The sequence below is a fragment of the Rhynchophorus ferrugineus genome, unplaced genomic scaffold (assembly GCF_030347505.1).
Source record: "Rhynchophorus ferrugineus isolate W39M unplaced genomic scaffold, kcgeb_rfMv2 rfM2, whole genome shotgun sequence".
NCBI lineage: Eukaryota > Metazoa > Arthropoda > Insecta > Coleoptera > Curculionidae > Rhynchophorus > Rhynchophorus ferrugineus.
Genome location: NW_027472581.1, coordinates 34,201,513 through 34,216,310, shown reverse-complemented (window position 1 = coordinate 34,216,310; position 14,798 = coordinate 34,201,513). Strand labels below are relative to the sequence as shown.

General features: G+C 34.4%; 1 protein-coding gene across 1 annotated transcript in view; it reads left to right on the top strand.

Annotated features, from left to right (window-relative positions):
- Positions 1–12,965: 12,965 nt before the first annotated feature.
- Positions 12,966–14,798, top strand: part of LOC143190657 (D-beta-hydroxybutyrate dehydrogenase, mitochondrial) — a 93,173-nt gene continuing 91,340 nt past the window's right edge. The window contains exon 1 of the mRNA XM_076395149.1: positions 12,966–13,455. Coding sequence (XP_076251264.1) covers positions 13,144–13,455 — 312 coding nt within the window. The 5' untranslated portion in view covers positions 12,966–13,143. The remainder of the gene's footprint in view (positions 13,456–14,798) is intronic.

The following is a 14,798-nucleotide window of genomic DNA, read 5'->3' as shown; positions in this document are numbered from 1 at the left end:
AACTATTCGGATCTCTTGCGATATCACGAGATGAATACTTTATTAATTAGTGATGCTAAAATTTATGTACGTCTTATACGATATTAAGACTAAAATTCGCTTCTTCCCAACTCTTATCTTACCACTGTTACAGTCTAACATCTGTAAGTTTAACCAGACCTAACCGCTCTTATCAAGTTCTATTTACCAGACGGATCTATCCAGGTGGTTCAAATTCTGGAGGTTGCAAATCAACCCCCTGAAAATCCTGGCCATAATTTTTCATAAGAAGCTTTAAGCACTGCGCGTCTCGCAAATTAAGATCGACACCGCAATAATTCCATGGTTGGATAACGTTACGTACCTGGGTCTCAACTTCGACCGACGGTTCGGTTGGCATTCCCAAATCCAGAAAAGTTCGGGGATAGCAAACCTGCTATCATCTCTGATCTGCCCTTCTAACACACTTCCCATCTCCTTCAAGTGCTTATTTTACAAAATGTTAATTCGGTTTGTACTCCTCTACGGATCTAATGTTAACTTCAAGTTTGTTACACTCAACCAGGTCAAACGGCTTCAAGTTTTCCAAAATAAGCTCCTCAGGAGAATCTCAAACGCTCCGTGGTTTGTCAGAATTAATCAAATTCATAGGGAAACTGACACTCAGCACTCATCAAGCACTCCATAATTCAATCATTCCACAAACAACAACTCAGCTCAAGTTCTTCTGAAAACGCGCTTGTTCGCGAGCTGGTCGTGTGTTAACTGTAAAAGTTCGACAGTCAATAGAATCGACGGGTCCTCGTGCTCAATAACGGCTGTCCGATCAGCGGGTGCCATATCCCCAAATTTATTGCAGTAGAAGTAGCGATCCACAGAGGTCAAATGTAAGGCGGTTTCGGTTTAGTGTAATGGCAGTCCCACATAACCCGGTCCAACTTGTCACTCCAAGGCAAGTATCCGCGACCACATATGCCACCACCTGGCTTTAGGCCAGAAAAGAAAACAAAAAAAATGTAAGTTTGAGATCTTCCAAATGCATTCGTTCGTTTAATATATTTGCAGTATTAGCCAAACTGAGCAACAAATTCAGAGACGCAGGTTATAATGGATTAGAATATCGAATGAAAGAAGAATGAAATCTTCTATGACTCATGTAGCAAAATCGACCTTTTGGCTGAAAGGCGCAGCAAACATCAGAAAAAGACACTAGCACTGTCCGTGGGCAGAACAGTTGCGGCATATGAACATCTGCAGCAGCTGCAAATTTAGTGAAGTATATTGAAACTTCTACGACAAGATCAGTGTATTGGTTGAGAAACAAGAAATGATAATGATAAAGACTCTCTTACATATTTTATCTGAAAATAGTCCATGATTCCCAATTGCAAAAATAAGTATTATTTTTGCGGCTTTTAATTTTTGTTTAATTTTTCTTTCAGACATTTGAAAGACATATATTATCGTATTAGAATGAAAAAATGGAAACATATTGAACTGAATTTTGTTTACAGAAATAAGTAATACTTGTGCGCGCTTATATTTCTATACGACTTCCCTTTTTATCTTCCTTCACATATTTCTTCATGAGTTAAATTGTTTTATATTGGTTCATTAAATATAATCTTCACATTCCACATTGGGTTTAAAAATAACCTTAAAATAAAATAATCTAAAAAAAATTCTAAAAGACGAGCTTTCAGCTGCAACTAAGTTTTTAGGCTCAGTGGTAACGAACTGCCAAAATACCATGGTGTTAAAGCGTTACTTAAATTTAAATATTAATTGAAGAACTTCAAAGATTACATTTTAATTATATTACAATTAAAATACATTTTAAAGTTTAAAAAGTTTTACACACATGACGTAACAGGTCAATTGAAAAGTCCCAGGCCTGACACATAGAGGGCGTTATTAGAATTAAATCCATATGTTTATTAGTTAGCCTTCAAAAGATACATCTATAAATTTCACGGATCATAAGTTTTTGAATTATAGCATTTTGAGTGAAGCAACTTTTGTTATTGTGAAAAAACGGATAAAAAGGAATTTCGCGTGTTAATAAAATATTGCTTTTTGAAGAAAAAAAACAGTTGAAGCAAAAATTTAGCTTGATGCCGAGTTTTTGGACACTGTCACAGGAAAATCAACCATCAAGGATTGGTACGCTAAGTTTAAACGTGGTGAAATGAGCACCGAAGACGGTAAACGCAGTGGAGGTCCAAAAAAGGTTGTTATCGACAAAAACACTAAAAAAATCCAAAAAATGATTTTGAACGACCGTAAATTAAAATTAAATGAAGTAGCAGACACTCTGAATATATAGCGTGTACATCATATCATTCACGAATATTTGGGTATGAGATAACTCAATGCAAAGAGAGTGCCGCGCGAGCTCTCTTTTGGCCAAAAGCAACAACGAGTTGGTGATTCGGAGCAGTGTTTGAAGATTATCAAGCGTAAACCGAGTTTTTGCGTCGATATGCGACAATGGATGAAACATGGCTCCATCATTTCACTTCGAAGTCCAATCGACAGTTCTCCGAATGGACTGCACACTATGAACCCGCTCCAAAGCGTGGGAAAACGCAACAGTCGGCTAGCAAGGTTATGGCGTTTGTATTTTGGGATGCGCATGGAATAATTTTTATTGACTACCTTGAAAAAGGAAGGAAAATCAACAGCGACTATTGCATAGCGTTATTGTATCGTTTGAATGACGAAATCTCCGAAAAACTGCCGCATTTGAAGAAAAGGAAAGTGCTGCTTCACCAAGACAATGCACCGTGTCACAAGTCAGTGAAAACGATGTCAAGAACCCATGAATTGGGCTTCGAATTGCTTCCTCACCCAGAGTGGTACATTCATTTCCAGATCTGGCCAACAGCGACTATTTCCTGTTCTCAGATCTCAAAAGAATGCTCGCTGGGACGTAATTTTCATTGAATGAAGAGGTTATCGTCGAAACTGAGGCGAAGCGAAGGACAAATTATACTACAACAATGTTATCGAAAAGTTGGAGGGTCGCTATAATTAGTGTATCACCCTTGAAGGGAATTATGTTGAATAAAAAAAAACTAATTTTGCCAAAAAATGTGTTATACTATGTTAGGCCGGGTACTTTTCAATTGACTTGTTAATAATGACGATTGAGAAAAATTGGTTTCGGCGATTATTTCAGTAACGCGATACATAACCACGATGATATTCCGAATAAAATACCATTTAATATCAAACCCATCAAATATTTTCAACAGAAAATGTTCATCGCTCTGTACGAAAATAACGAACAAGTCGATTTATTTGCGTTCGCCTGTTGGTAAGGTAACTGACATTGAGCATGGCGATTATTTTCAGACAGTGGAGATTATTTATTGCTCAAGGTGTCCCTGAACCGATCGCATCGAGATCGTTCCGTAACCGTTGCTAAAAGGATCGTTTCTGTTTTGACAACATTTTCAGCCTGATCCAAATTACTTAATGAGTATTGATGGGCGCCAGCTTTGATTTTGAAATTTTTTATAACTCAATTAATATACTTTTTTATATTTATGCTATCGTGATCATATAACAGTAAAATGTAAGAAATCGAGATTTTCTGTTCCTGAATTAGTCATGGGTATTGCTATTGTTTATCGAAATTTTAAAATATCGTTTTTAAAATTTTTCATGCGCTGCAATAGTCAGTGAAAATCTGCATTAAAGATATGAAAGGGGCTCATTTCTGCATTGAATAGGCCGGGAGATAAATTGATTTATTTCGAAAATACTAAGAAAATAAATACTATAAAAATACTATTAAAAAAATCATGTTTATCACCTGGAGAAGTGGGACCATCGGCTTCAATTCCATCCGGCACCAGGTTGATGTCGTATATTATGAACTGTTGAAACCTGAAGAAACAGTTAATAGTAAACACTGGCGATAACAAATAATCAATTTGAACGTTGATCGATAAACATTCAAAATACCTCAAAGACCTGGTAGGGTGTTTCTGCAACAAGACAATGCTCCATCTCATACAAGGAAACCAGTCAAAGAAGTATTAAAATCACTTGGATGTAAAATTTTAATGCATAAGTCGTACTTCCAAACCTTGACTCCATCAATGGTTTAACACATGTACTGAAAAGTACCGGACGTAACAAAGAAAACGCGTATTTTTTGTTCAAAATTCAGTGATCAAACGCGGCATCCTTTTTGAACAGAGCTTTCTCATAGTCAAATGCTCATGTAATATAAAACCAACACGTTCTTTTAATAGCTTTACGGTGTTAAATAACCCTCGCAACTTTACTTTTCGATCATTCAAAACGATTTTGTTATTTTTTTTTATTTACTGGTTTTATCGACCACGTTTGAAGTCAGCAACCCAACGTTTTATTGTTGTTTCTGATGAAGTGGAGTCCTTTTGATACTTTTCAAGCAATTGCTTCACTTGATTGGTATTTTTCCCCATCAAGAAGCAGCGCAAAATTAATGCACGAAATTGTTTTTGGTGCATTGTTTCGAAAATAACAAAAGTATTATCACTATTAGCACAATAACTCACAAATGTATACGTAGAATATCATGAAATTTTTACAGCTTTCTTTTGAAGGTTAATGAACTAACTGAAAAATCAGTGAATGTCATAAAACTAGCGCCACCTATGAAGCAGGGACATTTTTCAGCCCATGGGTAAGCTCGAAGAAGAAACTGTTCTTTTGAAATTTCATTTGAATAGCAAAATGTACAGAATCAAATAGCCAATACTTTGAATAAATAAATATTAACTAACCATTGTAACAAACCTTATTACAAATACAAAGGGCCTTAATATCAGTTCATTTCTTCTTCGTAGTTGTGAAAAATATATTTATACAGTTCATTTTAATTCCTTCTGGATCAAAATGTTAAAATTAATGTCGTTGGCTTAAAACTTGCTTATATTAAGACACGAGAATAATAAGCACATAACTATTGTTCCCATCAGTTCTTCATAAGCTTGTCATCAGAAATGTAACTTAACTAAATTCGCAATCACTCCATTCCCTTAATTCAGCTCCCTCAAACTTCTGAGTATTTTTCAAAATCAGAGATCATTTTAAGTCAAATGGGAAAACCAATAAAATGCTAATGCTTATAGAAAAGGAAATGTTGTTGTAAATGTATGAAAATGACGTATTAAACGAAAACTTATCTCAAACAAGATGAAACACATGTAGACCGAAAAAAACGTTCAGGTTTTCGCCCTTATCAAGAAGGTTCTCGAGAGTATTGGAGTACAAAGGCCAAGAATCCGACAAAATATATTGAGTTTTTAACGCTATTGGAGATCCACGATTGCGATAACAATCAGAATTATCTAGAAATATGAGGGCCTTGAAACAATTGGAACAATAACCTCTAGGTATTTATAGGTGCGTAGACAAGATACAAGTGACTACACGATATGTATTTCCCTCCCTAGCTCAGGTTATAAAACCGCTTTCTGTACCGCTACAATGCAACCAAGAGAGGAGTATCAAAAATATCAGTGTAATCATTTAATAAGCACAAGATGCGGTCAAACTCAGTCAGTCTTTGAACCTATCAAGTCCCACTATAGAATCTTCGTAACAGTCAGACTTCGGTAAACCGCCAATACTAAGTATTGTTAGGGTCGAATTTATCTATAAAATAAATATATTTATAAATATATATAAATAAATATTATCATAAACAAAGGACTTTGAAAAAATCAAAATTATCTTTTCTGTTTTCCATTTTTCATTAGTACCATCAATTTAATAGAATCTATTAGAGATTTGGGTTTTTGTTTTCGTATACTGAAAGCATACTTTGAGTCATTCTGTACCTGGTTTATCCAAAAGTATATGGTACATATTATTCTTAACATTCTATCTGAAAGATCATTAAAAAGTGTAAAATTAAAAGGTTTTAAATTTATATTTTTTTAAAGATGGTTGACAAAAAATGTAATATATTATCGACGTGGCTATATCGTGATATAAAATTTAAAAAAAAAGATAGCTCAGAGGACCACTGACAGTACAATAAAACAATTTTCTGCGGCATATGATATTACCTTGCCTTATTTCCTCATATAGGAACATCTGCAATTGCAAAAGTATAAAGTGAAGTTGCAATTTCTTCACTCGTGGTAATACATCCCCCGTTAATATGGAATTAATCCTCTTCCTCACAATTTTCTAAAAGAAAATGAGATGAAAAAAATTAACTTATGAGCGCTTTAAATTATTTTTTTTAAACATACTAGCCGAAGAATGTATATTCATTAATTCATGAACTTTAATAGACCCAAAAAAAATCTCAAAGAATCTTGATTAAGATCCTTACGCCAATATGTTTATTTAGATGATTATTTAGATTTAAAAAAATTGTATTTTTGAAATAAAATTAACCCCCTCAAGATGATTATTAATGTTTTTATTCTCTTTAACAAATTTGTTCTTACTTGGGTAATACAATTTAAGCACTATTCAGGAATTAACCTAAATCGTCTTGCACCAAAATTCCTAGTGTATTGAACTTCGGTTAATCTCTCATAAAAGGTTTACATTTAAGAACTATTATTTCACTGAAGTTTCAACTATTAAATAATTGGTCCGCCGGTTTGATGGCGCAATGGTAAAGGCGACAGGACGGTCCACCTACTGTTGCGATAGACGCGGATTCGTATCCTGCTTAGGCATGGTCGTAAATTTATGTTTGTCATTGTTTAATATTTGTGATTATCCTAGGTAAGAGTACAAAATTCGAAAAGGAAAATGATCCCAGTCACGCTAGTAACCAGGCTGGGTAAGACCGGATATCTTCTGGGATGATTTCTAAGTTGGTCACTCGCCAGTCGGCGGGCTTAATGCCGAGGACCCTCGTTCGGAGCTCAGGTAACTGTAGGTCCAGTCCAGATAAACCCCTAGTTGGTAAAAGTAGACTTTAAAATATATTAAAAAATATATTTGATCCAAGAATAAAAGTATACGGTCGTTTGTGTAGCTTATTTCGGAAAGGGATTAATTTCTAAAATTTGAAAATAAATATTTCATATTTTATAAAATTATTAATATGAATAAAAGTACCTCAAGTTACGACAAAACACGCTGTAGTGATTATAATTTCCTTTGATGGTTAACAAATAAACAATAAAGACGCTATGGAAACGAAGTGAACCTATCGTAACCATCATAACAATCGTCTAAACAAGTAATAAATTAAAGTAGCGACATATATATGTTGGACGTCGCGAAACATTTCTCCAAATTTTCCTATAAAGTTAAATCACTATTTTTTTATCTCAAGAATATATGTTTGGCAGACATAGGTCTACCGAAGATCCTTTTCAACATCAATTGGGGAGCACACAAAACATCGTTGAGCAATATATATCAGGCGCTGATAAGAAGCAAATTGGATTATGGAAGCCAGTGTTATGTTACCCCGCCACCTTCATACGTGAAGAAATTGGATCCCATACAAAACGCCGCTATGAGAATCATACTGGGAGCATTCCGCACTAGTCCGGTTGAAAGTTTACAGTGCGAGGCAGAGATTTCATCACTCGAGTTACGGCGAGAGCTCCTGCTACTAAACTATGCAAGCTCCCTCAAATTCCGCCCAGAGTTGGACCAATTGAACACCTTTTTCCTACCTAAGACAAACTGAGCCAATATAAAGAAGAGGCACTTAAGCCCCTCATAAGCCCCTTCCAGAGGATATGTAAACGATTAACGTTTGTGATCACAGATGCAAAATGTAGAATCACTAATATACCACCATGGCAGTTCTCAAGAATACACATAGATCTCTCTATGAAGGTTCTGAATAAGGAAACAAATAGTCCTTCTACAATAAAAAGCTTCTTCAGACAGATAATCAAAGGGAACTATTCAAATCATTTTATTATCTACACGGAGGGCTCAAAACATGAGAACTTTGTGGGTGCTGCTTATACGTCTAGTCTACTCGAGAGACACTTTTGGCTTCCATCATTGACTAGCATTTTCACCGCGGAGCTGCTGGCATATATATGGCCTTATCTGCGTTGGAAGAATCACGGATTAGCGAATCCATACTAGTAGTATCGGATTCTATGAGTTCCCTAGGGAGTTTAAGATCCACCCTCTGGTCACACATCAGAGAGATACAGACAAAGTTACAATTTAGGGGTGTAAGAATAACATACCTCTGGGTCTCCACCCATAAAGGAAATGAAGGAGCCGACCATCTGGCAAGTAGGGAAGAGGATTCGATCAAGTTAAACGAAAAAAAAAACTTTTCAGCAAAAAGGATGCCAAAGTCTATATGAAAAGCCTAAATAGGCAATTGACCCAATTACAATGGGAACTTCTCATGAAAAACAATAAATTATGGGAAGTCAAGAAGATCTTTTATCAATCTATAGACCATAACAACATCAGTAGACACAAGTCAAGCGACCTCGCGCAACTGCGAATGGGGAAGAGTAGACTGACACATGAATATTTGTTGAAAGGACAGGGCCCGCCATTATGTGATTTGTGCCAGATTCAAGTCAGTGTCAGACACATCATACTGGACTGCCAAAAATATGATGATTTAAGAAGACAACTTGAAATGCCGACAACATTGGAACAATTGGTGACCTACTTCAACACTTGTAACATACATTTGTGTAATTAAAAAAATTTATTGTGTATGTTCTACTGTTTATAATCTACTTTGTAGTATTGTAAGCTGTTAATGTTCAAATAATGTATTGTAATTACCCTAAATATCCCAAGAGGCTGACGGGTTTAAATAAATAAATAAATAAATAAGTCACTATTTTTCTATGACCATGGTTGATCACTTCTTTTAAATTACACATTCGAGAAGGAATATATTTTTATGCAATTATTTATCATTAAAAACTGAAATTCTATTGAACCAGAAGCTAAGAGATTGATAACCACAAGTGTTATTCCAGAAAGGCAAAATTTCACAAATTTAATCCATTTTGTAATGTTAATAGCTTTCCACGATGGTTTACTTATTCAGCGTCTTCGATGTCATTTATCAACTACTTTAATTCTTTAATAATTATCGCTCTTTGATAATTATAATTCTGAATGCACAATGAATTCATAGCTCAAATATCTTTAAACTTTTCCTAATAAAATACCCTGCTAGGTCAAGGTGAAAAAATACGATAAATAATATTTAAAAAAAACTTTGCTAGCAATGATGAAACTATGAAAAACATCCCTGCTTATTTTCAATTCATCGGCCGCCAAAGTTAATAAAATCATTGATGGGTGATAAAGTAAGCATAAAGTAAACTTTGTTGGAATTAATCTATCCTCAGGCTCATTAGCTATCATGTTTTTTAATACTGGAGATTTACTGCTCGAGCAGCATGAATATTAGATGAGTTCGGCGTAGTCGTAAAACTGTTTTTTTACGATTTAACTTTGAGAATGGAAAGTTGTAGCGCCAATTTCTCATAATGCTCGTTGTAATAAGTTTATATAAAGTCGTCTAAAACATAATTACGTTTCTCAGTTGATTGTTTAAAGTGCATATATTTTGACTCGAGCAAATTTGAGCAGTTTCTTAGTAAAATCAAGCTTTCTGGTTGCACAACAGAATTAAAATGTATTTTTCTAGACGTAGTAAAGAGCACGAATTAACTTTGAGAATTTTTGTAGCAGCAACTTCTTATTCTTATTAATATAGGGTTATTTTTAAACCCTGGCCGTAAAATAAAAATTATATTTAATGAAAGAATATAAAATAATGTAATATCTTAAATAAATAAAAGCAAAGATCAAAATTAATTATATAAGAACTACTTACACAATAAATATAAAATAAATAAAGCCAATAAGTGTAAAGAATCTTGATGTGGAGGTGGTTGGGTGATGAACACATAATGAAAACCTAATGAAACGAGCACCCAATTTTCAGTGACAAGGGCGAAATTAAAAATATACATGAATTACAATGAAATTATCGGCGATTATTACGTTAGATACTTGTAATGTCAGGTAATATTGAAATATAACTTAATTATAATGTTGCTATTGTCCACTCACTTCTCCAGCTCCAGCTATGATGGACGTAAACGGTGTGATAGAAGCAATGCGCAAAAGGGAGAAAGTTATTCATAGATCATAACTACACATCAATAATTTTAGCCACTTTGGTATTAGTTTCTGGATTATAAAATAGTTATAATTTATATTTACAGTTTCAACCATAAAACTCTTGTCTTTAATTTGCCATAATTTAAAAATTATGGGGAATATATCACGATTCGAGGAAATAATATAATAGAGAACGATAAAATAGATAACTATAAATAAATAAGTAGCGGATAATGAAGTGAGAAAAATAATTGGAAAATAATAAATAGAATATGATAAATGAGCGTGTCAAAGTGGTGAATGGAGATGCGATGAAATAAAACAATTATGGTAACATAATGTGACCATAATTTATTGTCCGTATTTAAAAGGTAAGGATATATAGAGAGATACAGCGAGGTAGTATTTCCTAAGGGATGCTTGGGTAGTCGACTGAAGACACGTCTGAACCGATCAGTGACCGAATTATCCAAAATACCCTTTGGTATCTGAGATCAACGTATTTGGGGTTGCCAGATCTTTTTTATTCCTTACTGGCTCGTCGCAGTTGGCGCACCGCACGCGTTCTACAATATCTGGGATAATATATTTTGGGCTGATTTGAAGGATATAAAACTGGACATAGCACAAGGTCGCTAATTTTAAATAACATTATAGAGAGAAAAAGAAATTAATACCCACACATCATAATTCAATTATGGAGATGTTTTGTGAAAAGAAATATAAATAAAATAAAAGTTTTCCAGAACAAAGACATGAAAAGTATTGTAGGTGAACCCAGATACTACAGGATTGATTACTTACACCGATACCTTCGGATATCGATTGTCACTGATGAAATGAAGAGAATTTCACATGATAACTGTTGGATAACAAAGTTAACTCGGAAGAGGCACATATTTATTTGTGACATTATAGAAAATTAACCAACGAATTCTGCAATCAAGAAACACTTGAGCTTTCTTGCCAAACAATTGCCATTCATCCTCGTCAATCTCTCGAATTTTAACATATTTTTATTATGCAATCCCACATGATTGACATTACATTTCCCGTTTGTAGCAATAAACACTCCAACAATTTTTTAACTAAACCTATATCGGCGAATGAGGGTTACAGTTAAATTGGTTCCTTTACCAATTAATTATTTTGAAACAAAATAATTCATATTTTGCAACAGTTTATCTCTATTCACAGCCGACTTAATAGATTTATCATTATATAATCAATTATTTCGTGCTTGCGTGTATTTTATTAGCGATATATATTACTAAAAATATAAATTATTAATATAAATATTTTTAAACAAACCCAGATGTTGCTAATGTGCGTTCACTTCACCTAACTCCGACTATGATGAACGTACAATGCGTACAAGAAAAAATGCCAGAGACAAACACGTTAGATATGCTGTCACCAAGAGTCGACAGGAACCACATTTGGTGGCGGTTATGTATGCTTAAATAACAATATATAATATATAAAAACTATAATTGATTGAAATGATAAAAGTGCTTGAAGGAACTATGACATGTGCACACGGTACGAAGGAAAAGTAACGCACGAAGCACCAGATTATGTCATAACACTAACAATAATGGTGTTCAATAAGATCAAGGGAAGTAACTCGCAATATTATGCCACTAAGATTAGTAGGCCTCGCTAGGATTAAGCTAATTTCTTAAACAAATAAATAAATACATGAACAGTACTGTTACTATTCTGCACTCAATTCTTGAACACCAGCTATGTTGAACGTGTAATGCGCACAAAGGAGAAAGCTAAAAGCCATACGCTAGATGCATTATCACCAAAAGCAAGCAAAAACCGCTTTCTGTGGCGTTTATGTATGCTTCAAGCTATCCATAAATCATTACTACACATCAGTAACTCTGGACACTTATCTTTAATTTACTATAATTTAAAAATTATGGGGAATTGGAGTATAGGGAAATAGAGTAGAATATAATAGATAACGATAAATGGATAAATAAGTAAATAAGTAGAAGACAATGAATAGTGAATAACAAATGGAGAATAATAAACGAAAAATGATAAATTTACTATAATAAACAAAAACTAATAAATATGAAATAATGAATATAAATTAAAAAATAGAGACTTAACAAATTACAAATGGGAGTTAAAAAGAGGAAACTAGAATACCCTGTGAGCAAACTAATCATTTCATGAAACTCAGCTTGGGCCGCACACAAGGCAGTAAAATATAGTGAAGGTGAAAAAGTAGTGACTCTGAGAATCGCTTCTTTAGAAATGGCATATTCAAAAATTCTTAAGAAATCATATCTGGAAAATAAAGCCATCAACATGTACAATTGCCATTTATGGTAATAAGTATTAACGAAAGGCGATAAATGTTACAATTAGGAAGAAGCGTCAATCCCGCCTAGTTCCTTTACATTGTCGCTAAAACCTTAAAAAAAATCTAAGACCCAAAATTAAAAGGTCTATATCGAACTATCAGATGGAATTCTAAGTAACACAGGTATTCGGAAGGATTTATGATTTTCTTGAATGGCAAAGGTAATTGTATGTGTTTTAGCAAAGACAAAATATCGAAAAAATATATATAAATAAAACTCGCTTTTACAATATATTACGCCAATTCTTTGGAATAATTGTCTTTCTAATGTAAAGAATGATCAGAATACATGCAAGCACTTAATATATTCCTCAACATTTATCGATACAATAAAGTGTAATTTTTATTTTGACACGAAGCTAATTAATCCAGAACAAGAGAACTGGTGAATCTCGCTTTTTATCGCCTCCTGAAACCCGACCAGCTTCTAAATTTACCCGAAGGTGCATCGTCGCGGTCGGCCGCGAAAATTCCAAAATTTCCCCGTCACCGTTTTCCATACGAACGCGCGCCGCCGGCTTCCACCCGGGGGTCCAGTTTTAATTTTATGCGTCAAGCACGGCCGACTGAGACATATTTATAAAATATTTTTCGTATTATTTTTGGGATCAGAGCCGGTTCGTCCGCACTGACTCTCCTGTTGTGGCTCAGTCGCCTCTGTCTCGGCCACCATGAGCGGACCTTTTAAACGCAGACCATCGCTGAAGACATTGCCGGCCGTCGGCCCCATCCGGAGGACGTCAATCCGACGTCAGTCTTCGGTAGGGCTACCCGGCAAGGTTCCCAGTGCGACGACCGCTCAGGAGGTACCCTGGGATGTGTTGGATCGTTGCCTTCTGCCGGTCGTCTTCTGTCACGGCGCCGCCTTCACTCTCAGCACGGTGTTGAATGCTCTACAAGTGTCACAAGTGACTACGTTTACGTTGTTTACGTTCTTTACGATAGTTGTGCTAGGATTAGTGTTCTTTTATCATAATTTAAAGGTAAGTTATGCATCTTCCTTTGTACTCGATTTACTATCAGCATTTCTCTGTTTTATACCCAAGCATCTTTAGATTTATCATAGCTTGATAGTCTCCGATCCAGCAAAACTCCTTGTTTAAGTTCACCTCTTTTAGCTTTTATTTTCTTCTTATGCTATATATTACTCAATAAATCGCAAAATAAATAAAGCAAATAAGAGTGTTATATCTTGACGTCAAGGTGGTCTGGTGATAGTTTTTAAATCATAATTAAAAAGTACCTGATCAACCAATTTTTGATGACAAAGGTGAAATTGAAAATATACTTGAAGTATGCTAGGTATCGGTGATTATTACGATAGATATTTCTAATGTCAGGTAATATTGAAATATAACGGCACAATTAAATTACTGGCTGCTAAATGGTGGTATTTGGTGGTAGTAATTAATTATTCTTGCGGATCATAACACTAATAAACAAAAGTACCGATAAATAAAATATATCGAGAAATACTGGTATTGGGTGATATTGATAATCTAAATAAAGTATGATGACAATGGTAAGCAATAACAATGATGGAATAAGTAGGATGGTTAATAATAATCTTAGTCCATAGTAGTCAATAACATTGACTAACATTAATAGACGTGCAGTGAGATCAAGGGAGGCAATGGTCGAGATGCCACTAAGATTAGTAGGCCTCGCTAAGATTAAGTTAAAAACTAAAATAAATAAATAAGCAATACTCTATTACTATTGTGCACTTCCACCTCCAGCTATGATGAACTTGCAATGTGTACGCTGTCACCAAGAGCCAGCAGAAACCACTTTCAGAGGCGTTTATGCATGTTTCAAGTTACCCGTAGATCGTGACTACACATCAGTAACTCTTTGGAATTAGTTCCTGGTATATAAAATAGTTTAAACTATTTAAAATAGGTTGGGTGGCACAAAACACAGCAAAATAGTAACTCTGAGCGTCGAAGCTTTAGAGCGTGAGTTTCAGAAATAAACTCTTTTGAAATTCTATCGTCCCTTAATACCTCCATTATGATTTAACTTCTGGCAAATGCACCCCAACGAAACATCAATAATGTTGGCATTCATGCTAATTGCTAAGTATTCGCAAAGGCGATTAATTTAACAAATAAAATGAAGCGGCAATCCGGCCTTGTTTCTTTACATTATCATACATAACTCATAAAATAACTAAACTCAAAATCACTAACCATAAACTTCATAAAGTATTCATTGATTTAGTCTAATTTTTATTTAACGCTTTTTCTTTAATCCATTTACTTAAATTACTTTTTCATGACAAAAAAGTATCTAGATATCATTTATGAATTTTTCTTTCTTTATC